We start from the raw sequence: 25,090 nt of genomic DNA, 5'->3' as shown, positions 1-25,090 counted from the left end.
ATAGGATATATACGATTTTATGTATTTATATAAATATATATATCCTGTGTTTAACTACGACTGATTGAACAATTAAATTCAGTGTCAAAGTGGGTGAAGAACAAGCAAATTATTAGAAAAGTTTGTGGGAAATAAGAGATATCTTGTTTGAAATCTGATTTTTTAGCACCTTGAGTGATAGGTTTTTAGAAAACACTTTACTGAATAAAAGGAGCAAAATATAATTAATTTCAGTTCCATTGTTATTGTTGTGTTAGTCACTCAGTCGCTTCTGACTCTGTGACCCCAAGGCTTCCCTGGTGGCTCAGACAGTAAAGACTGCCTGCAATGCAGGAAACCCGGGTTCAATCCCTGGGTTGGGAAGATCCCCTGGAGAAGGAAATGGTAATCCACTCCAGTATTCTTGCCTGGAAAATACCATGGACAGAGGAGCCTGGCGGGCTACAGTCCATGGGGTCACAAACAGTAGGACACGACTGAGTGACTAACACTTTCACTTTCATTCTAACTATAAAATGTATGTAACTGCTTGACAATCTGTAAATAAGAGGAAAAAATACCATTCATAAGCCCACTTCTCCTGAAGTAATCAGGAGAGTGCTAATCATATATTTCCCATACACACAACTGGCAGTGACATTACATCATCATGCTCTTTAGTTGACTGTACGTAGTATATAGTTGAGAAAATAATTCTGCATTATTTCACTAGTATTTACACTTGATCCTCAAACTGATTTTCTTTGGGTGAAAAATACTATTCTAAGTGTTTTTATAATGGCATAGGAAAATGTTTACAATTCTATGCTGACAAAAAGAGCAAGCTAAGTAGAAGTGAAAGTATGTGAAGAAAATGTACAGAGCCCTTATTTTCTCCTTTAAACCTTCCAAAGGGCATGCATTACTTTTTGTAATTAGCCAAAGTTAAAAATATTTTTTTGGAGAAGGCAATGGCACCCCACTCCAGTACTTTGCCTGGAAAATCCCATGGATGGAGGAGCCTGGTAGGCTGCAGTCCATGAGGTAGCGAAGAGTTGGACATGACTGAGTGACTTGACTTTCACTTTTCACTTTCATGCACTGGAGGAGGAAATGGCAACCCACTCCAGTGTTCCTGCCTGGAGAATCCCAGGGACGGGGGAGCCTGGTGGCTGCCGTCTATGGGGTCACACAGAGTCGGACATGACTGAAGTGACTTAGCAGCAGCAAAAATATTTTTTAAATGTAGTATGTCCCAGTTTTATTGATAAATTTAAAACATATGCAGTATTCTGATAAAACTGCACTTTGCTGATAGATTTTACTAAAGATAACTGCACTATTGAAGAGCACTGGTGGAGAGCTCCTATGTTATTTACACATGATTGTGATGGTCATGAAACAACTCAAGTCAAAATGAAGAATTACAGCTGATGTTGTAGAAAGCCCAAGAGACATTCAGAATTACTTCTAGCTTTGGAATTTATTAGATTTAAATAACCTATATTCAGATCTTCAACGCTGAGGTAACTGTTATTTTATAGCCCCATTAGAGAGATCAAATACCAATCTACTCTAAATTATAAAAAGGCCCCAAATGTCATTCATTTTGAAAAAACATTATTTAACATATAAATATATACAGCGAAAAGGCTGTGCAAAACTTATCCTTCCAGGAACCAGTAGGTTTGAACTAGCAAAGCAGTATCTTTTGTATGCCTTCTGAAAATGTAATCTTTGAGTGTATTTAACCAAATATTTTTTTGTATACTGCAGCAATAGACTCTATTTCCAAGACTAAGCTTCAGCTAAATGACTCCACAATGAGTGAAAATGGAATTCTATGAGCATAAATAAGTTATTTACCTAACTTGTTTTTGTAGTGCGTGTCAAAAGCAATTTGTGACTCACCTACTAAGTTCCTTGGAACTTGTATGACATCTTCAGCAAATTCAAGAAAGCTTCGAGCCTTTTTCACTGCATCCTGATCCTAATCAAAATGGGGAAAAGGTTTAAATCAGCAAAAGATGAGCCATCTGAAATATTGTTTTTATTTTAGAAAAAACTATTTAGTAAAATATTTACCTCCCCATAAATATGAAATGTGCAGGTATCTTCATCTAGATCAATAGCAGTGACCCCAGGTACCTTTCTAGCTTGCTGAATATTAGCACCATGAGTACCAATAGCTAGACCCATTAGATCTTCTCGTACGATAAACTGTTCATGAAACCTTGAGGCAAGCTGCCTTGAACTCTGAAGAGAAATGCACATCTGATTAGTATGCTTTATCAACTATTAAGACAAATGTATTTAGGTCAGCCATGTAAATTATCTTGACCCTATGTATCAGTTTCTATTGGAAACTAACAGGTTTAAGAAAATATTTTGCACAGCTTAAGTACTTTTTAGGTTACTAAAGGTCTATGTCATTTGATATATTTTTGTTAATAGGAAAGGGCTTGTTGACAATTTTCCAAGGTAACCTTTGAAAACCTATTTGCAAGGCTGCCTTAGTTAACCAGTGACATCAATGTAATAATTAAGAAGCAGATCAACTGTTCCCAAATAAAAACCAGCTCACTGGGTCTGACAGACTCAATATTAAGTAAAAAAAAATTTTAAATACCATCTTCACAGAACACTGTATTCATTTCATTTTATTAAAGGATATTGGTGTGTATATTTTTCTAGAAATGGTGCCATTTATGTAACATCACTAGATACTGTGGGTTTAGATACCTCTCTGATGAACATTAAAGGGACACCCTCCCACCACCACCCCCAAACCTGAGTAAAGGAATCATAAAAATTGTTGGTACATTAAACTGAATAATTACAAAGTCAGAGATCTACAACTTATCTTACATATGTGTCTGCAACCTAAAACAAGATCAGAGTCTGTAAGACCTTGTGATCTGGATCCACAAGTATGATGAATTCTTTATATTCAGTGATGACTTAACTAGATTATACTGACACCCCAAAACTTGTGGATAATCACTCTCTTTAGATAGTATCATCAGTATTATCAAAATTTAACGTTTAGTTCTAGCATGCCATTAATGAAAACCAAACATATTAGTGGCTCATGTTGAAAAATGGAAATTTCTTATCTGAATATGTGGATCTCTTTAATATTAGTAGTGAGGAAAGATAGGCATGCACACTAGTTTCTCATTATTCAAACATACCTGATAATCTGAATGAATGAGTGTTAACTACTATAAACAATTTTAAAAATATAAAATCCTTTTTCTAGATTAGAGTAAAAAAGTGAATCAAATATTCCTAGGACTTTTTAAGAGGTCATGTTTTTTAACTCCTGGTTGATTCACCTGGTTCATTCTTTTCACTGATAATTCACTGATAAATGATAAGCCAAAGTTATGACAACAGATCATTTAAGAAGAATCAGATGTTTAAGAAGAGGTAAATGAGTATATTTCCATATTACTCACAATGAAAGTAAGGAGGCTGTTCTGGCCTAAAAGCTATGAGAGAATCACTAAAGAAACCACAAACTTGTGCACACAGGGACATCAAGAAAGAATGAGAGTAAAAAGTAATTAAATAGACCTCCATGGCCAAAAAGAAAATAAAGGAGCAAAAGGAGATATGAATGTCTCCTCTCCTGCTAGGTGTTCAGCAATCTCAATTAAGTTGGAAGGTGGCAAGTTTTACAGACTTTTACAAGAATACAGCCTTTAGTAGTGGTCACCTTTTCTCTTCAAATGCAGTCTGGAACTCCTTTTTTTATTTACTATTCCAACTGCACGGTGTTTTCCCTCTAATGAAATGAATAATGATGAGGAAGTCTGGAATCTGACAATTACATACTGGAGTTGGCACATTAAACTAAAATCCATTTAGTTTCTATGGTAATGGATGGAAGTACTAAACAGTTATCAATGAAAATAAATGTATGGTAATGAAAATTATTGGAAGATTAATAAAAGTAGATAAAATGCACCTTAAGAGACGAAATAGTAAGTTAGGGAAAGAGCCTCTGGCAGGAATCTGAAGACAGGAGTTTTAAAGAGTGACAACCAATTAGAATGAAGAAGTTCTATACCCTTTTAAACAGAGATAAACATACATAATGAAAGGAATATGATTAGATATTTAAATACTCTCTAGTACTTTAATGATAACATGTTACATGGGAGAAGCATTGCTTCACTTTATTAGCAGCTTTGATGAACTTCTAGCAAAAAGTGAGTTGGCCAGAAGTTCCTTAACATACATAAAATTCTGAAACCTCAGGCATAAAAATTTTAGTATGATTATGCATTGTACAATTTAACTTTTTAAAATATAGAATACAAGGAATTGCTAAGAACAATAAACAAAGGACAAGCTGCCCAAAGTCATGTTTTGTAACCACACAGTTATCATTTCTAGATAGCCTTACAAGCATCGCTAGGGAAAGCCACATACCTCCAGCTGCTTACTGGCTTCTTCATTTCTCAGTATCAGAGACAGCTTAGTGCGCAGACTCCGAAAGTGCATGTCAATCAGCATGTGTGCTCGCTTTGAGGTGACCTCACTGATGGACTGAAGGATATTAAAAAAAAAAAAGTTATGATCAAAGCAAATGCCCTAAATGAAGCACACCAAAATAGACAACTCAGAAACACTCACCAAAACCACGAGCTGATAATTTTCTGGATCGTAAGTTACAGAAAAGGCACCAACTGCCTTTTTAAAGTCTTTATGTGCAGATTCCTTGGCACACCTAGAAATAAAAAGAATAACCATTGTGAAATTAAGATGAATGATTACCAACTACTGGTATAAATATATGCAGAGACATTTGCACTTAGTAGAATTGTAGATTCATATTAAACTTGATTTATGCAAAATATGCTATATCCATCTGTAAATTCAGTTTCTTTGCTGGGCTTCTCAGGCCAATCAAGCATTTGAGATTATAGAGAAAGGAAAAAACCAGTTATGCTCTTAGGAAATTACTGGTGGTCCTAGATTATCAAAGATGACATCTTTAGGGGAACTTATCTCTCTGGTGGCTCAGCAGTCAAGAATATGCCTGCAATGCAAGAGATTCAGGAGACCAGAGTTTGATCCCTGGGTTGGAAAGACCCCCTGGAGGAAGAAATGGCAACCCACTCCAGTATTCTTGCTTAGAAAATCCCATGGATAGAGGAGCCTGGTGGGCTACAGTCCATGGGGTTGCAAAGAGTTTGGACACAACTGAGAGACTGACCACCACTCTCCTCTGCAGGCTTCCTGATTTCAGTTATACATGATGCATGCATGGTCAGTCATGTCTGACTCTTTGTGACCCGAGGACTATAGCCCACCAGGCTTCTCTGTTCATGGGATTTTCCAGGCAAGAATACTGTAGTGAGTTCCCATTTCCTCCTCCAGAGGATCTTCCTGACCCAGAGATCCAACTCACATCTCCTGTGTCTTCTGTATTGGTAGGGAAATTGCCTAGAAATTGGTTTGTAACTTATGACAGAACTGTATTAATCAGTTTCAAAAATCTTAAAATTCTATGATGAATGTTTATGTTAGAAAAAAAATGTACATTAGCTATCTATGTGGCCAAGTAAGTTTAAACAACTGGAATGTTGGCTTGATTCAGTTCAGTTCAGTCGCTCAGCTGTGTCTGACTCTATGTGACCCCATGGACTGCAGCACACCAGGCCTCCCTATCCATCACCAACTCCCCGAGTTTGCTCAAACTCATGTCCGTTGAGTCAGTGACGCCATCCAACCACCTCATCCTCTGTCGTTCCCCTCTCCTCCTGCCTTGGCTTGATTACATAACCAGAAAAAGCTAAATTTTTTTTTTCACTGCTTTTGCAAGCCATTTATGTCAAAGTTCACTGAGGTTAAAAATTGATTCCTATTATTTGAAAATGTATTATTCTTTTAAATTAATTGCACAGCTCCTCTAAGTTCTCAGCCTTTCTTGCAAATCAACTCACATTTGTCTTAAGTCTTCTGGAACATCCAGTTTGATTTTATGAAAAGTCTCTTTTGTGGCAGGTTTGTTGGGATTAACTGATCGCAAACGTTCAATTGTGACAATTTCATTGTATGTAGCATCACAAGCTGCATATTCTATCACGTAAAACTGTGAGAGAGAAATCAAAGTCATTCCTGATCATAGTGTTTAAATTAAGAACAAGAAGCTGTACCTATTCAGTTCTTTTAAAATTCTTTAGAGGGAAAAAAAGCTATTTGATCAACTAACTGAAACACACAAAACATACTGAACATATAAACATTTAAATAAAGTAATCAAGCTAGCTATTACTTTCAAATAGAAATCCAAACAGAAATGTATATACCTGAATTTAGAAAAGGGGAAGAGTGTAAGAAAAACAATTGAAATAGGCATTTTCCTACCTCACCCTTTATCATCCTCACTTTAGCTAACCACCAACAGCAAGGCTCTTTTTCATTTGCTCTGGAATACACCTACACAAAAATTACAACATAGAATATTTCATGATTAAAATCATTCAGAAATCTGTAAATTATCAGACATCAAGGAAAATTTCTTAAAATGACCTTAGGTATCTTGCAAATCTGTTAAGTTGTAGACTTTTAACCAGACTGCACCCCTGCTTCTACACAGAGACATTCAGAAACTACCTGGTTACCAGGAAGAGTACTGTAAAATATGCTTCCCTATTTCTCTGTGCTGTCTTTGTGCTGCCTCAGTAATCATCAGTATTCTGAATATGAAAGCTCGAGAAAAGCTGACCACTTATGAAGCTGGGCATGCTTTCTTTGGGTACTTTGTGAGCTATGAAAATGTATCTAAACATGCAAAGATGAACGTGTTTTTGTTTTACTTTAATAAGCAAGTAACAAGCTGGAAGTTAGTGACCCTGGCCTACTGCCTGGCTCATGGTCACTAAATGGGTAAGGCCACTGACTATTCAGCCCACTAAGGATACCACCTGGTGTTCATGTCTCCTGGGACTAAACGGACAGCAACTGGGTCACTCTCTGGTCTCCTGTCCCCTTCTCCACTAAAAGGGACAACTCTATGCTGGCAATCCTCTGGATACCACCTTTCTCCTCTCACATACTGTGGATCAGTTCTTCTAAACTGATCTCTCTGGTGACCACTTCAAAGTTCACTTATGATGTGCAGCATGGAACCTTTTGTGAAGACACTAGCAAATCAAGGTTAATAGGGAAAGAGACACATGGTGAGTGACAGAAATACTCAGAAGTAGAAAGAAGACAGGGAGGACAAGGGGATGGGGAGGAAAGGACAGAAGACAAACAACTCAGGGCTCCAACTCTGGTCCTCCTTTTACTACTGAAGTTCATAGTGACAAAACACAGTGATGAAACACAAGTTAACTCAACCTACCTTTCCCTCTTGCCCCCATTACTTCCTTTCACCTCTGCTCTAGTCAGAGAAATAATGTCAGTTATTTGTTAACTGTTTTGTCATCCTGACAACAGCTTTTCATTGGTTCCCATTGGTCATGTGACTCAAGTGCACAAAAAGTCCCCTCTAGCCACTACTACTATGAGCATTCCTGGTGTAGGCAGACCAAAAGACCTAAGTTAATGGTTATACAATATAGTGACTAAATATAACTTGATTGAACCTACATTTTCTTGTAACCATCAATTCCTTTCATCTCTGCTCTAGCTAGTGATAACCTCAGTTATGTATCACTGTTAGTGGGGTCATGTGACTCAGTTGAGAACTATAAAGAAAAAACAGTCCCTTTTATCAACCCAAACACTACTATGAGGCCTTCTGATACAGACAGACCAAAAGTCCTGGTCCTTGACCTCAGGACGCATGTAGTCTCCTGGGGAAGTGAACAACTAATGGTCCTCAAGTACAGTGTTTGTACTCTCTACTTGAGTCCTGACAAAACCAAACCCAGTTCCTTTCACCTAGTTCAAGTACTGAGTACATCTTGGGTAAATAAATAGCACTTGAGAAAAGAACACAGGCTGGACATTGAGACCTTCCTTGAGCACTCCCTAAAATGACACTCTTGCCCATACATCACCTTCCATCCTTGGTTTTCTTTCTCGGCCTATTCACAATGGCCCTAATATTAACTCTCCTCACTAGAACAGGAACCTGTTAAAGGCTGGGGCCTCTTCTGTTTCACTGCACCATCTGTACCCAGCACAGAAAATAAGAATTCAAGGACCTAGTACACCTCACCTGACCTGCACAAATGGATTCTTAGCTGCTTCCATCATACTGCAAATGAAACTGCTACCATTAACAAGACATTGTGGAGAAGAGAAGTGCCTTAAAATGGAGTATGTGCAGGGGGGTGAAGAAGAGGATACTACACAGACCAGCTACAACATAAAGCCGACTCCAAGTGCCTCAAGCCTCACAAAAATTTCCAGTGGCTACAGAAATCACAAACACAATCTTTCTGTCAATGTGTTACATCTCCATAGCACCTTTTGGTCAAAGACATTACTGGCACATAAGCAGTTGGTTCACAGAATCTCCTGTGAAAAGATATTTTACCTATAGGTGTATATACTAAAACTCGTAGATGAGTTTTTAAAAATATCCCAGAAGGCTCTATCGCTACTTAAAGAAATCCTAGGATGCTGCTCTATTGAAAGGCATGGTTCTTTTCCTAACTCATTTTGCTTAAAATGGGGACATGGTTGTAAACTAACAATATATTATTCAAACACGATTCAGAAATTGAGGAAATGGGGAAAAGAAATCCTAGTGGACAAGGGAAATCAGTGGTGACTTTCCAAGCTGTGCCTTGAATGCTGTTCAGGCAGCCACATTTAAGCATCAATAATGTATTATGTCAAATCATTACTAGGATGGTGCAGTCAAAAGCCTATTTGCATAAGAGCTATAATTCTCAAGGTAGACTGAAAAGCATTAAAGACGAGGGATACAAAAGGCGCAAACAAGTTAAATGTTCCCAGTTCTTCAGTGCTTAATAACTTGATGGTGGGGAGACTTACCTCTACTTCGTCGCTTTCATTTATATCTTTATTATAACCCACAGGTGGTGGGAATCTCACATCATGGAATGGAATCTGCCTGTCTGGCTGCCAGCTGCAAATAAGCAAACACAATTATTTAATACATTTTCTGGTTTAATGGAAGGGATGACTATGCTGCCATCAACCTTTGGTTAAGTATAACCCTTTGTTTTTCTAGTTTAAAGAAGCAAATGCTTTAAAACTGTCAGTGTTTCACTGAGTGGGGGCATAATGGTAATACAGAGACATTTCAACAAAGTCTGCATGCAACACAGCAGCCTTGTAGTTCTATTCGGAGTATTTCTCTAAACACAATAGATCAACATTACAACTTAACAAGTCTTTCTTCCAATAATTTCAACTTCTAAGGATTCTAAAATTCAGGCCACGACAGCAATTTCCTTTGGTGCTTTAATACGTTAGTATCAGTATGTGTTAGTAATGTCATCACCATACTTCTACTTGCAAAGGAATTTTAACCCCATTCCAACAACCACAGAAACTGGTCTTAATGCCCTCTAATTTCCAAGCAAAATGGGGTGGTCAGCACATTAGCAATTCACAACTCACTTTTCCCCCTTTAAATTTTAGATCCCGCGAGGTGGTCAACTCTTGCCACGGGTAGCTGGCTGCTGATCAGTATGACGTACCAGCATGCACTGGACGGGTGGGGTCTCCTAAACCACAGAAACCCAATGGAGACAGCCTACAGGAGTTCAGTAAGTTGCCTATGTTTTTTCATTTAAAGTTATATGGAACAATTTTGAAAACACCAAATTATTATTTTATATCATGATGATATGAAATATTAAAAGATAAACTCTGCAAAACGCTGGCAGATTCAACTGCTAGAGCAGTCATTTCTGGGTTTTCTGTTAAAGGGCTTTCTTAGTAAAATCCTATCAAGAAATTTGCTATTTGTTTTGGGGGATTTTTTTTTTTTATATTCTATTATATAAGATAGCAAGGTAAAGTCAGAATCTGTGGAAATCTGATTCGGGCCTATGTTACACTGCACCTATTTTCTGCATTATTATAAACCCTTGAAAACTCTGCAACTTAAAAAAAATTATCTTCAGGGAATTCCCTGGTGGTGCAGTGGTTAGCACTCATCTCTCTCACTGCTGGGACCCTAGGTTTGATCTCTGGTTGAGGAACTAAGATCCCATAAGCCGTGCAGTGTGGCCAAAAACAACAACAAAAAAGTGTCTTTACTGCAGAAAAACTTTTTTTAATATACTTACTGAAATTAGTGATCAATGTTACAAACATATATATCACAGATTCATTGCTAAATTTTATTTGTAAAGCATGTAGTAATACATAATTTTCTTCATTCCAAAGAAGGAAGAATTATTTTAAGGATACAGAGATAAAAATTCAAATTCTTTTTTTTTTTCAATGTGACACATGGAAGACAAAAAGAAGACATCTAAAATAATGTGGTATTATAGGAGTTTGTAATTGAAAGGAAAGAAAGGATATAAGCTGAAGTTTTATAAAACATCAGGTTTGTTTTTGTATGCTTGCTTTAGAAAAATCAGAAAACAAAAAGGAAATGCAAGGGAGTGCAAAGACACTACTTTGGTAGGGACCTATCAAATCCTGGTAACATGCTCAAACCCAGTGTTGAATCGCATACATAGTACACAAACACAAGGAAAAAGTTGATTTATTTCAAATTCCCAGCATGACAGTAAGAAGAGAAACTTGTACACAACTATGGTACAGGAGAGAACTAGAAGGTCCAAAGACAAAATAATTTTAAGTTTATAGTAGAAATCTGATTGAAAACATACGAGAACTGACCACTGTAAAAACTAGAAACCAGACACATTCTTAAATGCATAGAGGAAATAAGTATTTGCTTAATACCTTAAAAGAGTAGCAAATGAAGAAAACTCTCCCTTTATGGAAAATAGTGTTTACCTCATGATGGAAGCAAGCAGATAAAGAGTATAAGTACAAGAAAAAAATTCCTCTCCAAGTTATTAAAGATTCCTCTATTAGAGGCATGATGCTGTTATCCAGTCTATAATGCATGGATAATCATGTAATGAAGCAGATTCTGAAACTTTTGGCTCTATGTATTCAAAGAAAGGTATTCTATTACCCAAACTTGTATTTTGGACCAAGACCATTTGTCTAGAACTGAAAATATGATTGGACACTCTAAATCCTTTTATCTGTCCCCTTAAATTTTAGGTATCCAAGACTACAGTTGACCCTTGAATAACCCGGAGGTTAGGGCCACTCACTCACTCTTTGTGCAGTTAAAAATCCATGGATAATTTATAGTCAACTTTCCATATCCAGAGATTTGTGGTTTGTATCATGGATTCAAATGACTCTGATTCGTGTACTACTGTAGTATTTACTGTTGAAAAAAAATCCACATACAACTGGTCCTTTACAGTTCAAACTCATGACCCTTGGTCAAGGGTAAACTGTACTTTGTCCTGTTGGTAGCTAAAAGATCCTGCTAACATTCTATTTACACCATGTCTTGGTCAGATACTGTATTTTAACAGATTTATTGAGATATAATTCACATAACCCTATAAGCCATCCACTGAAGTGTACATACAAGTCAATGTCTTTAAGTAGATTCATAGATATGTGACACCATTACCAGGAACTTCCCTGGTAGCTCAGTTGGTAAAGAATACACCTATAGTGACAGAGACCCAGGTTCAATTCCTGGGTGGGGATGATCTCCTGGAGAAGGGCATGGTTAACACACTCCAGTATTCTTGCCTGGAAAATCCCATGGACAAAGGAGCCTGGCAGGCTACAGTCCATGGGGTTGCAAAGAGTCGGACACAACTTAGCAACTAAACCACCACCATTACCAGTCAATTTTAGAACATTATCATCACTTCAAAAAGAAATCCCACACTCTGGCTATGGCTTTCCACTCCCACGAGCCCCAAGCGACCACTAATTTATTTATTTTCTCTATAGATTTGTAATCTGTTTTTGATACACTACTAATTTCTCTAAACGCCAAAGAACTGATGCTTTTGAACTGTGGTGCTGGAGAAGACTCTTGAGAGTCCCTCGGGCAGCAAGGAGATCAAACCAGTCAATCCTAAAGGAAATCAGTCCTGAATATTCAATGGAAGGACTGATGCTGAAGCTGAAGCTCCAATACTTTGGCCACCTGATGCGAAGAGCCAACTCATTGGAAAAGACCTTGATGCTGGGAAAGATTGAGGGCAGGAGGAGAAGAGGGCAACGGAGGATGAGATGGCTGGATGGCATCATCGACTCAATGGATATGAGTCTGAGCAAACTCTGGGAGACAGTGAAAGACAGGGAAACCTAGCATGCTCCTAGTCCATGGGTTCACAAAGAGTTGGACATGACTAAGCAACTGAACAACAACAATTAATTTCTCTTGGTAAATAAAAAACAAACATTATAACTGCTGACCATCCTTGAGAATTCAGTAAAATCCTAAGATCATGATCACATCTATGGGTTTGGCAAAGGAGTTTATATGTACTTTAGAATCTTGAATGGCTACTATGAAAATACCTCTCATTAACAGCATTCAAAACATTTAGTCAAAAGACCTGTCTCCCCAATAAAATGTTAACGTCTACCTCTACTATTGATGCCTTTGTACATACAGCTAATGTGCCTAGGCCTCTAAGTATTTTTATGTACTCATTTAACAGTAAACAGAAAAGATCAGTTACAGCTCTCGATGATTTTAAATATATGAAATAGATAAAAAATGTTAATAGGCAAACATAATTATTTCCAATAAAATATACCAAAGGACTAAAACTATCAGTTTTAGATTTAACATTACAAAATTCACATCAACTTTCCCAATGGATTCCCATGAATCCATTCACTTTCATCTTTTAATATTTACAAATATTTCTATTCAAACTCTCAGTTACTAGCACAGAACAATCTGGTTTCTTTGTTCACATTTAAAGGAACTAAGATGTAAGGGTCAAGATTATACAAAAGGGATCTCCAAGGTCATTAGCAGGAACAGTCATTCCACTGGTTTAATATTGAGTTGTTCACAAACTTCCTGGTCAGTTAACATGAAGATCCATTCCTGAAAAACACTCAAACTAGACTTGAATTTTTTTAAATGAGGAGTAAAAGGAAAAATTAGCACAAAATGTTAAAGAACCTAAATATTAAAATTATATCAAGACACTTACTTGTTTTCAAATGCCACTGTTATTGAATCTTCATGAACATCTTTTACAAATGCCTATTAAAAAAACACAGTTAAATTAATTTCTAAGCTTAAATATCGTTTTTGTTTTTAGTTACATTTTACAGTGATACAAATATTTTATGTTTAACAACAGAATGAAGCTTTAAGTTTGTTAGTTTGCGAGGCTCACTCATTCATGAATCACATCTGTATTTACATACCTACAGCGTGGTAGGCCCTAGGAATACTGATTATTTAAAATAGAGCAAAAAGAATTGCTCTAGAGTTCAGCATCTAATAGGAGAAAGACAGATAAGTAAACTGAAAATTACAATGCAAAGCTGAAGGTATACTTTAGATTAAAAGTATTAGAAACTTGTTACAGAGCTATATACCAGTCAGTACAGATCTGTTGTAACCTATCTTTTTCTCCTTAATACAATTTTAGGAGAATACAATAGTAAATAACTAAGTATAATCTCAAATCTATGTGAACACAAGTACACTAAGTTCTCTTTAACAATATGCTGCTAATACCACTAAAAAGCTCAATTACTAGAGTTTAATTAAATTCTCAATCTCACAGGCACTTGGTGGAAAAAATAGTAATATAAAGTACAGAAGTTTAAATCTTTTAAATCTGATGACGCAATTGCTAATAATCTGCAAAAAGACATAACAAAAGTTAATAGCTAATTATCAAGAAATCTTTAATCAGCATGCTGTCCTTAATTCTATAAAATGACATAACAAAATAGCTAACTATCAAGAATTCTTTAATCAGCGTGCTGTCTTTAATTCTATAAAATTAAGTTTTTAATAGGTGCAGGAAAGGAGGCTTTGTTTTTTGTTTTGACAATTAGAGGAGTAGGATAAAGGATAAAGAAACCCAAGGGGCTTTATATCTTAATTCATTTTAAAATGGTTTTAGAGATTCCAGCTTCTTACTCCAGTGTGTTCTGGGCATGTCTCTGTGCTTTTGTGGTTTCTCCCTGTCTACAGGATTATGGTCAAACTCCTCCGGCTGTAGAAGGCCTGTGGTGACCCAAGGTGAGCATTTTTGGAGGCTGTAACCCAGCAATGCTAAACTACCTGGGCCTCTCTTCCTGCCTGCCTGCTGTCCTTCCCCTCTTTTCACTGAGCTATCTCCTATGGGTTTTATTTCAGTTCAGATGTCACCTCCTATGGGAAAACCCAGAAGACTAAGTTCAATTTCACCTTCAAACTTCTTAGAGCATCTTATGAGTATCCCCCACTATAAACTACCCTACTAGAGTATTTTGCCCATTTTCATACCAAAGGTAAGCTTCCTGAGGGTGTCTTTTATTTACGGTTGAACTTCAAAGTACCTATTAAGGGTTCACTGAATAGTTATTATCATAGATCACTGCCTAAAGGGTTCTTATCCTAGCCTACAGGAGGAAAGGTATTTGTGTGGTTTGAGGGGATGGGGCTGGGTGGGGATGCTGATCAGGGAAGACAAATAGAAGAGGTTGAGGTTCTTATGCAGCAGGCCTAAATGGGCAGTGGGAACAAAGGCTCAGACCTGGAGAAACAGCTAGGGCTGTGGTAGAAATAAATCCTCCGTGGAAAGGAAGTCAAGACAATTCAATGGGGGGAAAAGAACAGTGCTTTCAACAAATGGTGCTGGGAGAACTGGATTATCCCCTTGCAAAAGAATAAATTTTGGCCTAACCTTATACCATATACAAAAATCAACTAAAAAATATCAAAGACTTAAAGGTTAGAGCTATAACTATACAACTCTTAGAAGAAAATATAGTAGTAAATCCCCCTGACTTCAGATATTGGGAAGATAGCTAGCTTGGAGTAAGACCCTTCTTTAACTTCTCTATGTATCCTCAGTAATTGGCACAATTTCTGGTATACAGTAGGTGCCCAATAGATGAGTTAAACAAATGATTCAATGCAAATATCTTGATAAACAAATACATCGTCAAAGGCCAGAAATTAAAGCATTGTTTAAAAACTAAAACTTCCCAAAATATCAAATTAAAACATATCAGTCAAGTATTAAATAGCTGTGCGAAGTCACTTCAGTCATGTCCAACTCTATGCGACCCCATGGGCTGTAGCCCACCAGGCTCCTTTGTCCATGGGATTCTCCAGGCAAGAATACAGGAGTGGGATGCCATTTCCTTTTCTATTAAATAGCTGCTCCTAAGAAAAACAATGGCAAGTAAGGCAGGGCTCTGGAAACCATTTACAGTTGACCCTTGAACAACACAGGTTTGAACTGCGAGGATCCACTTACACATGGACTTTTTTCCAGTAAGTGTAGTACCAATATTTTCACTTCATAGACATTTAAATTATCTAAAGGGGGGGGCGGAGTTTGTGTTCAATTAGAGGTCACAATATGTGGAATCAAAGGAACTTGGGTTTGAGTCTTGATTCTGTCCAAGCTGTTTCACCTTCCTGCCTTTGGGTGAGTCATTTATCAACTGCTTTTGGTACCCTAGCCCCAGTGTTCAAGGGTTGACTGTACATTGAACCTAAACAGAGACACCAAATTCCTGTAATTATGCTGTAAAGAATAAAGCAAAGCTATGCTAAAACAAAGTTCCTTGTAAGATCAAGGTGGACTGTAATGGAATCTAGGTGTTCTGCTATATCCAAGATGCCTAAATAATTATTTCTAAATTAAACATATGTCTGTATTTTTATAGTTGTTCATCTCAAGTGGGGGGAATTCACATTTTCTTCCTATCATTTTGATATCGCTTATTTTCCCTCAGCTATATTTAAATCACACACATTTTCAACAGAGTGTTGAGAACTCTAGTTAAATACTGACCATGATATCCTAGAACATACTCGAGATTTCCTAAGGGCGCATGCCCGTACTGCTCTAAGGGGTTTGCCTCACTATTACTATAGAAACAGAAAGGCTTGATTTTGAGTAAAGTTGGAGGAACTGGACATTTAGTTTTCTAAAGTAAAATTAGCTTTTTAGTTTTAGTAATTAGTTTTCCACAAATTACAAAGAAAGGGAGAACAGGGCCCCCCTGCCCTCAATTTCTCCCATCTTGACAGTGATGGCTAATACCAAATTAACAATTTGCTTTTTGAGGGTGGGACTTCTATTAGGAGCTAATCCCTTATTTACCAAAAAATGTCATGGCCTCTGTCTTCATCCTTGTCTAAAGTTTTATGTTTGCATGTACCGGCAGTAACAAATATTAGTTCCTTACTTCATATTATGGGGCTTTCCAGGTGGCTCTAGTGGTACAGAACCTGCCTGCCAATGCAGGAGACGCAAGTTCCATTCCTGGGTTGGATCCCCTGGAGGAGGGCATGGCAACCCACTTCAGTGTTCTTGCTTGGAGAATTCCATGGACAGAGGAGCCTGGTGGGCTACAGTCCATAGTGTTGCAGAGTCAGACATAATTGAAGTGACTGAGCATGCATGCACTGTATATTAAATGCTGAAAATGTTAAGTCCTTTAGTCAGCTAAGAGAACCTTGTTACAGCTGGGTGAAGATTTGTTCTCACTAAATAAGGTATCTTTCCACTACTACTGCCCTTGTCTAAACTGTGCTACTGTTCACCACAGAAGCTGCTGGTCATATATAAATATTTCTATTTAATAAAGTACAAGTAAATACAATTAAAAATCAGTCTCTGAGTTATACTTGCCACATTTCAAGTGCTCAAAAGCCACACAAGGCTTAGTACCTACTGCAGAGGATAGCACAGGCAGAGCACATTGCATCACCACAGATGGACAGATCTGTGCACAGCACTGATTTCGACACTTAGAAATCCGGGGGAATGATTTCAAATCCACGTTGAAAGCACTCTAAAAGTTCGTCTCATTATTTCACCACTACATTTTAATTTGTTTTTCTATTTGCAAAAAAGTTTTTGTACAGTTTAATCACCGCATTTGCCTATTTCCTAAAATTAAACATTCCTTCAAAGGAGGAAGATCTGCAATGGTTGTGACTATTTAAAAAAACAAAAACAGCTCTCAAAGACTTTAAAAACAATTCCGGATATACAGTGTCAAAAATGGTTTAAGCAATCATCAGAGCCTACCAGGGCCACTGCTTTCGAGTTAATGAGGCTTATCTATATATGGATATTTGCATGATTGTTTCAAAACCAGTCATTTTTAGTGGAATAAAAGAAATTCATAGATTACCTCTGGTTCACACACTCGCTAAGCACAAAGGTCTCCTGTGACTTCAGGGGCCTTTTGCTAAAATGCCAACAAAGGTCCCAATTTTCTGTTTCTCATCATACCTTCTCCAATAACTCTCCTTTTGGGCCCTGCTCCTTCCTTATCCCAATAATCATGTCCTTTCCTTCCCTGGCTACCCCCAGAGCACTATCACCCCACCCACCAACGTGGAAAACGAAGGTTGGTTGCACTTTCTACCTATCCACACATCAAAGTTGATGAGAAGATAGGTTGAGGGAATTTCTGTGGGGTTGGTTACCAAAGAAGGCAACTGAAAGGGTTTGAATGAATACAGGAAGAGACTTGCATGGAACTGGATGAGAACTAGGGCTCTTACAAGAGTCAGTAAACTTGGTGGTTAAGTGTTCTGCTGTGGGGACTTTCCTGGAGGTCCAGGGGTTAAGACTCCACGCTTCTACAGCAGGGGGCCCACATTCAGGCCCTGGATGGAGAACTAAGATCCCACATTCGTCTATGGCCAAAACGGATAAAAAACGCAAACAACAACAATAAAGAAAAGAGCCTTTGAGGAAAAACAAAACAAAAACAAGTTTTGCTGTGAATGAGAGCTAAATTCAAAATCTTGATTTTATGACATAATAGCTGTGGGACTCTCCAAGAAGTGGTCTCTGGGCCTTGTATGCCTTGTCTGCATAAGTAAGGAATGGATAAAGAACTGGACTTGCTGTCTGCTGTCGTGAATAAAGAAATCACACATGTCTAGTGCCTAGCATGAGGCCTAACACATAGTTGGCACTAAGTAAGTTACAGGTAAAGCAGACAGGGGCATATTTTATAAAAGATGCAAAGCCATAAACACTCTTGCACTTGAAAAAGTTACATCTCAAAAAATCATACTTTTAAAAAAGATATTAAAACTTAGGACAGAAAAAGAAAAGGGTATTTCCTCAAAGATACTAAGTACTAACAGGTCGTTTAGACTCAGAAGAAAAAAAAGTGACAAAAACCTTTGGGGTTTGAGAAACTGCTAAAAGTGCAGTTAAAGACAAGACACCCAAAGCAACTATACTCCAAAAACAAAAACAAAAAAAGACACACACGGACTTATCATCGGGGGGAATAAACACAAAATAAAAAAAAAATCATTATGGGATCCCACCCACCTTACTGGCAACTGGGCCAAAGAGGCAATCATAACATGATACTAGCCCAAGTGTGTCATGACTAGAGTTATCTAATTCCAACATCACATCACCCAGACTGATGAAACCAAAAGAAAGTCCATCCCCACTTCGGTGAACTTTTACTCTCCCACTACACCTCACACCTTGGCAAACTCTTCTCACAAACATGAGAGGGGTAACTGTGTAGAGAAATTTCAGTGTAAGCCACTGACCAACAATGAACAGCTATTACATTAACACTGAAGACAGCTCATGTAGTGCAATGATTATTCTCATTAGAGAAAACTTAGAAGCATCGCAAAATATCCCTCCTCAAGAAAATCTGTAGGAGATAAGATGACAAGGACATATGAAATCTGATAAAATATGATTCAAAGCCAAGGCTTCACATACAAAGTGAGTTATTGCTTTGCCACCCTTTGAATGTGGGCGCTAACAACATATGAGAATGAACAACGGAGAGGGCAAAGTACAATGAAACTCATCAACAATTCTTCCAACCGCAGTGCATGACTAGGAATACTTGACTTCATTTGGGCATTTACCACAAATTCTGAGAAAAATGCATTCTTTCTGGTTCACCTTGATCCAAAGACAACACACAGGTACAGAAAGAATAGTATGAAATGAATTATTAATTTTCCTGTGCCTGTGTATTCTTTTGAATGCATCAGTTCTTACCTGCCCCTAACATAACAAAAGCAAATATTATAGGAAAATCAAAGATTTCAAACTTTATCTTTCATTAACAGGCATTCACATGAAGAATTACTGTGTGCGGAGTTACTAAAAAGGAAGCCTACATATAAAACAGAGTATTTTCATGATATCATTGTATGAACTTATAGAATAATGCTGAACCTGCATATCTTATGCCTCCTGCGTTGGCATTCAGGTTCTTTACCACTAGTGCCACCTGTGAAGCCCAGAATAATGTTAAGACAGTGTTATAGTAACAATTACAATAAAAAAAAGTACAACGAAAATTTGAAAGTGAAAGTGTTAGTTGCTCAGTCACGTCTGACTCTTTGGGACCCCCATGGACTGTAGCGTTCTAGGCTCCTCTGTCCGTGTAATTCTCCAGGCAAGAATACTGGAGTGGTTTCCCATGCCCTTCTCCAGGGGATCTTCCCGACCCAGGGATTGAACCTGAGTCTCTTGCATTGCAGGTTGATTATTTACTGTCTGAGCTACCAGGAAATCCAATTCACTTCTTTAAGTTAAATTTCATTGCCTTCAGGAAGTCAGAGTACCTCATCTCAAAGCCCCAATCTGACCCTTACTGGCTCTGACACTTAGTAATAAGTCACCTACCTCATCTCTTTGTACATCTATGTTCTTATCTATTACCTAAAATGGGAGTAACAATAGTACCTCATGGTTGTGGGCGGTGATGAAACAAATTTAAAAGAGGTAAAGCACCTAGAACAGTGCCCGACACCTAGAAAGCTCTCAGTATCTGTTAACAGTTATGCTCGTAGTTATGTCAGGAACCACATTCTCATAGCGGTCAGGAATCAGAAATCCAACTATTATAATATTGAATTTTACATTTAATTAATAATCTGTGGAGATTTTCAGAGTGCTTGAATATGAAGTTGGAAAATGCTCAATTCAGAAGGGTAATAATGCTGCTTCCAAAACACTAAAAAGGGTGTTTAGACTGGGAAGAAAAAAAAATGCAGTTGACCTAAGTTGTACTTCCTTGAAGTACAGAAGACGTCAGAGAAAATATGAAGAAAATGTTCATTTAAAAAATTTCCTCTTGATCATACATTTTTAGGCAGATGCCCTGATGATAAAGACCTTTTTCAACATTCTTTGTTTAGGAGATGTTTTGTAAAAAATTTTGTGAGGTATAATTCAAGTGTTCTCATGTCTTAAGTAACCTAGGCTCTATATGGTGTACTCATGACTTTTCCAAAGTCAAAGAAATACCTAAGCATAAAAATAGTGGCTCTGACAGTTACTAAATTTAACTTTCAAGTTTTTAAGAATAAAGACCAGAGGGAAAAACAGAAATGAGCTGTTATGATCTTCGGTTTAGATTTCATGGTTCTGTTAATTCTGAATCTGAAGTTTAAGTTAATTTTTTAGAGGAATAAACCTACCTGTTACCAGCATACATTCTATCCAGTTTATACTGCAAATGTGCACCATGTACTCTGAAGACAGAGAACTGCACCTTCCAGTATGGTGGTTCTGGTAGGCAAATCAAAGTCTGAATGCAATTATACTGAAGTTGTTCGAGTTGTTTAGTTCCTTAAGCCTTTTCAATCCGGTGAACCTAGGTTTCTAATTTTTCGTAAATGTTAACATTTCTCCATAATAGTTCATTTTTTGTCTTTATTTCCCATCTTTTCTGTCCATCCCACTGGACAACTAACTTGATTTACTTTTGCTTTACTTTTATAACTCAAATCAGTATTGAGTCCGATAAGAATTTAAACCTTTTTCATTCTAGAAACTATTTTTCTATCAACACAGACCATTTGAGGTTTTCTTAAAAACAAAACCTTAATTAAATAAGCATCTCAGCAATTTTTCTGCATGTGTTTGTTCACCATTTAACATTTCCCCTCAAGGAACTAACAGACAACACATTCTTTCTATTCGCCTTCATATTAAGCAACTTCTGTTAAAAAACAAAAAAGGGGGTGATAAAGAGGAGAGATAGAGGGAGTTTCTTATATTCCAATCAGTTTGCAAGTAAAATTACAAAGCAAATCATAGGCTGCTGGAAGAGAACAATAAATCCTTCAAGACTAGGATGTGCTTGCCCTCTATAGCAAGCAAACTCCACTGAAAGACAGTAAGAGTGATATCTGATCTAATATCACAGATCTATTAGACTATCGCTCCACCTTTAGCCCCTATTCATATTTATTATATTTAGCGTTCCAAATCTGGTGAGCAAAACTACCAACCTAGGAATCCCAGGGACTGTGGAGCCTGGTGAGCTGCCGTCTATGGGGTCGCACAGAGTCAGACACGACAGAAGCGACTTAGCAGCAGCAGCAGGAAACAGAAGGGTTCTACACAAACTAACCAGCAATAATTATGGATCACTGAAATAAATGCAATCAGAAACTGCAGTTAACTGGATGAATTCTATATTGGTGAGATTTAGGAACAAAAATCCTGGGTTAAATTTTTCCTCCTTTTACAGCAAAAGATTTTATCATTTTGCTAAAAGCATGGAAGAGTTTACATACTTTACTCACTTATGAAATATAATGCTCTCCAAATTTCTCCATGAAATAGGTAAACACATATATAGTCAAGTCAGTGTTTACTTGCCTATTCCTAGTTTGAAACGTTTATGTTTTTCTATGTAGATTTAAGAATGGCGCTTGGACAATGGCAATATTTAATTTCCACTTTCTTCCATATGCACCTTCTGTTGCCAAAATACTGTAGTAAGGTGGGACATCACCCACCGAAGTTACAGAGAGACATTCAAGAGGATACGAGGACTTAGATTGCTAGATCTACAACAAGTATGAACCAACAGAGGCATTACCTGACATATGAAAATATTATTAATCCTCTTTTTGAAAGTGTAATATATTAGTGAGATTTGAAATGTTGTAACTTTTAAAAAGCCCGTAGCAAAACCAAAGCCATGCATGCCTATTTAAAACCGCAACAATGTAGTTAGCTGCAACATTACACGTTCAGAGAAGATAAATCAAGCGTTTGAAGCACAAAACAATCATTTCCACTCGCTTAAAAAAAAATTCCATAGGAATGATACATGCTTAGTACATTTCCTAAAGTTTCATGGCATATATCCAGGCCTTTGGAGGGTTAATTTTTTTTTCTTAAGTAGCAGAGTTGCCAATGTTTTTAGACGCTGAAGCATCTGTATTCCAGAATATTTATAACGGGGCGGGGGGGGAGGGGGCCGCAAACATTCAAGATTAGCAAATTCTTCAATCCATTACTCGGATATGTAAGGGTCCTTCTGAAACTTTTGAATCTAAAATCTCTTTTGAAATCCACAAAGAGAAGTCACTAATAATCAGTTGCCATTGTGATTTGGTACCAACTACAGCTTCTTACTACTCTTTCTTCACACCGCTTGCCCAGAACAGTGGAGCTCTCCGAAGTCCCAATGCTGGACCGGAAAAGAGAAGGCAAAGGAGAACGCAAACCCTCCTTGCAAGGCAGAAGGCGGCTTGACGGAAGCGCCCCCCGCTCCTCGGCAACTACCCACACGTCAGGCCCGGATCCCACTGGAAGAGGATATTTAAGAAAACAGAAATAAGCCTTCACCGTCACTTCGCGCGGATACTGGTGCTTCCCGCCCGGATCTCTTACCTGCCGTCGGCCCTCGCCCACCCCCAGCGCTCCCTGCTGGGGCTCGGCTCCCAAAAGGGCACCCTCTTTTCCTTGCTCGCTTCTCATTCCGACAGACGCTGGGGCCTCACACTGGAGAGGCAATGGGGCTCGAGGGGTTTCCCAAAGGCCCGAAGTCCGGTCCTTCCCTCCCTCCCCAAGAACATCCCGCCGAGTGCGCCCCGGGCCCCGGGCGCGGCGCTCGCGAAGAAGGTTCCAGGCCTGCCTCCGGCCGAGGCTAAGAAGAAAAGGGAGGGAAAGCAGGGCGAAGATGGGGCCTGCCCTGGAGTCAAGTACCTTGTAGAAAGCGCCATTGGAGCCCCGCACTTCCACCACCAGATCCTCCATCTTCTCGTCCGCCCTGCTCGCTTCGGAAGCCCGCCCTCGAGAGGTGGGCTGCAGGCGCTCAAGGCCCAGCCGCCGCCGCCGCGCTACCGCACGCCCCCCGGCAGCGGCGACGCAGTCACCGCTGCCGCCTGCGCTCGCCTTCGGCTCGCCGCCCGCTCCGAAGCAGCCCCTCACCGGAAGTGAAACCGAAACGGAGCCGAGCGCCTGACTGAGGCCGAAGGATCCGGCCGCTCCGCGTGTAAACAGTGAAACCGCGTCATGTGACCGACGCCGCCCCTCCCCCCGCGGGTTCGGCCCCTCGGCCCCGCCCTCTTTCCCCTGGCGGGCCCAGGAGCGCGCGCGTGCGCGCTGCTCTGGATGGGCCAGGGGGGCCGAGCGCAACGTGAGGTGCGCGGGCTCGGCGTGCGCGGGCTCGGCGGCCGGCGGGAAGGCCGGCGACAGGTCGCACCGCTGGCCGAGGTCGCGCCTTTTGGCGTGGCCTGGCAGGGTCCTGAGCGCCCGTTCCGTTAGTGAGGGCTGGGGGTCAAGCCAAGGGCGTGTGAAAGGGCCTCCCGTAGCGAACAAGAGTGTTCATTTCTCCAGATCTGGACTGGCTTGGGTCGGAGGTGGTTTTTGTTTTGTGTTTTTAAGTGGGGCAGAGCCTAATGGAGCTGGAGGTGGAGTGGGAGACAAGAATAGAGGTGAAACAATAGATTGACGAAGACTTTAAACTGGTAACAGTGGCAACAGCGGTGACCGGGCTTGTGTGACCCTTAGAAAGTGAGAGTAATGCTCTCCCCTCCCCAGGAGATTTTGGGCCGCCCCGTGTGCTAGGAGGGGCAGTGGATTGTGTCAGGACCTCTGGAAATGTCTTTGCTCAGACCCAACCCTGACGCACGTGCTCCCCTTCCCTCTATTCTATTTCATACCGTTTTGACACAGGTTTTAAAAAATGCGCTCAACACTCGTTGATTTCTCTACAGTTAATTTCCCTACTGTTTCACGCCTACCGCATGCCCGCCTTGCACTGGAGGTGACTTGTCTACAGGGGCCAGTGCACCTCTTTGCAGCTCTCCCCGCTTACCCCTCACAGTAAAACAAACCCTAAATTTTTCACAATTTTGCTTCTGCACCATGCTTGTATTCACCTCGACCTCGGTTTCCTTTCGAAGGCTTGTATTCCGCTGAGAAGTTTATTGAGCCTCTACCGTATGCCAGTGGAGAAGGAAATGGCAACCTGCTCCAGTATTCTTGCCTGGGAAATCCCACAGATAGGGGAGCCTGGCAGGCTGCAGTCCATGGGGTCTCAAAGAGTCAGACACGGCTTAGTGACTAAACAACAACTATGTGCCAGACGGCTTGCTGAGTGCTAGTGAAACATTGGTGAAAGAAAAAAAAAAGTGAAAAGTAAAGAAAAGACCACCTTCGCTGAACTTGGAACCTAGAGGAACCTAGATGATCATAAATTATCAGAAAAGAAAATCTGGAGTGGCAGCTGTGATAAGGACTCTGAAGGATGGGTACACCTATGATAGTGGTGCAGGACCCAGTGTGGGGTGGGGGAGGGTGGTCACAGCTGGGAAACGACTCCACCTGGAATGTGACCAGTGAGAGTTAACTGGCAGCACTGAGTTGATGGAGGCGGTTGAACTGCCCCAGGCAGATGCCCCAGAATGCGAGGCATCCTTGGGCCTCCAGTTCCCTTCCCAGCCCACTCCTGGCCAGAGCAGCCGCCTTGCCTCTGGTTGAGCTCCAGCATGAAAGCCTCAGATCAAGGCCACATTCCTTGAGGCCACATAAACAGGAGTGATTTGTTGAACTCGGGTTTCTGGAGTCGTCACAAGATGCGAAGATTCCAGTGCAGCTAAAAGAGACTATCACTGTTGACTGGATGGAAGCAGAGCAGAGCA

General features: G+C 39.4%; 1 protein-coding gene across 10 annotated transcripts in view; it reads right to left on the bottom strand.

Annotated features, from left to right (window-relative positions):
• The window catches only part of FMR1 (FMRP translational regulator 1), a 39,802-nt gene extending 16,352 nt beyond the window's left edge, over positions 1–23,450 (bottom strand). For 5 of the 10 annotated variants that reach the window (XM_006080178.3, XM_006080181.3, XM_006080182.3 and 2 more), the window contains exons 1-9: positions 23,151–23,450; positions 13,161–13,213; positions 8,950–9,043; positions 6,361–6,432; positions 5,937–6,085; positions 4,624–4,717; positions 4,420–4,536; positions 2,065–2,235; positions 1,891–1,969 (exon numbers count right to left, since the gene is read on the bottom strand). In XM_006080178.3, coding sequence (XP_006080240.1) covers positions 1,891–1,969; positions 2,065–2,235; positions 4,420–4,536; positions 4,624–4,717; positions 5,937–6,085; positions 6,361–6,432; positions 8,950–9,043; positions 13,161–13,213; positions 23,151–23,201 — 880 coding nt within the window. In that variant the 5' untranslated portion in view covers positions 23,202–23,450. The remainder of the gene's footprint in view (positions 1–1,890; positions 1,970–2,064; positions 2,236–4,419; positions 4,537–4,623; positions 4,718–5,936; positions 6,086–6,360; positions 6,433–8,949; positions 9,044–13,160; positions 13,214–23,150) is intronic. The other 5 variants (XM_006080176.3, XM_006080177.3, XM_006080180.3 and 2 more) reach the window with 1 other exon arrangement.
• Between the last annotated feature and the right edge of the window lie 1,640 nt (positions 23,451–25,090).

Source organism: Bubalus bubalis, chromosome X, assembly GCF_019923935.1.
Source record: "Bubalus bubalis isolate 160015118507 breed Murrah chromosome X, NDDB_SH_1, whole genome shotgun sequence".
Classification (NCBI taxonomy): domain Eukaryota; kingdom Metazoa; phylum Chordata; class Mammalia; order Artiodactyla; family Bovidae; genus Bubalus; species Bubalus bubalis.
Note: the sequence above shows the minus strand (reverse complement) of the source record. Positions and strands in the feature narration are given on the sequence as shown.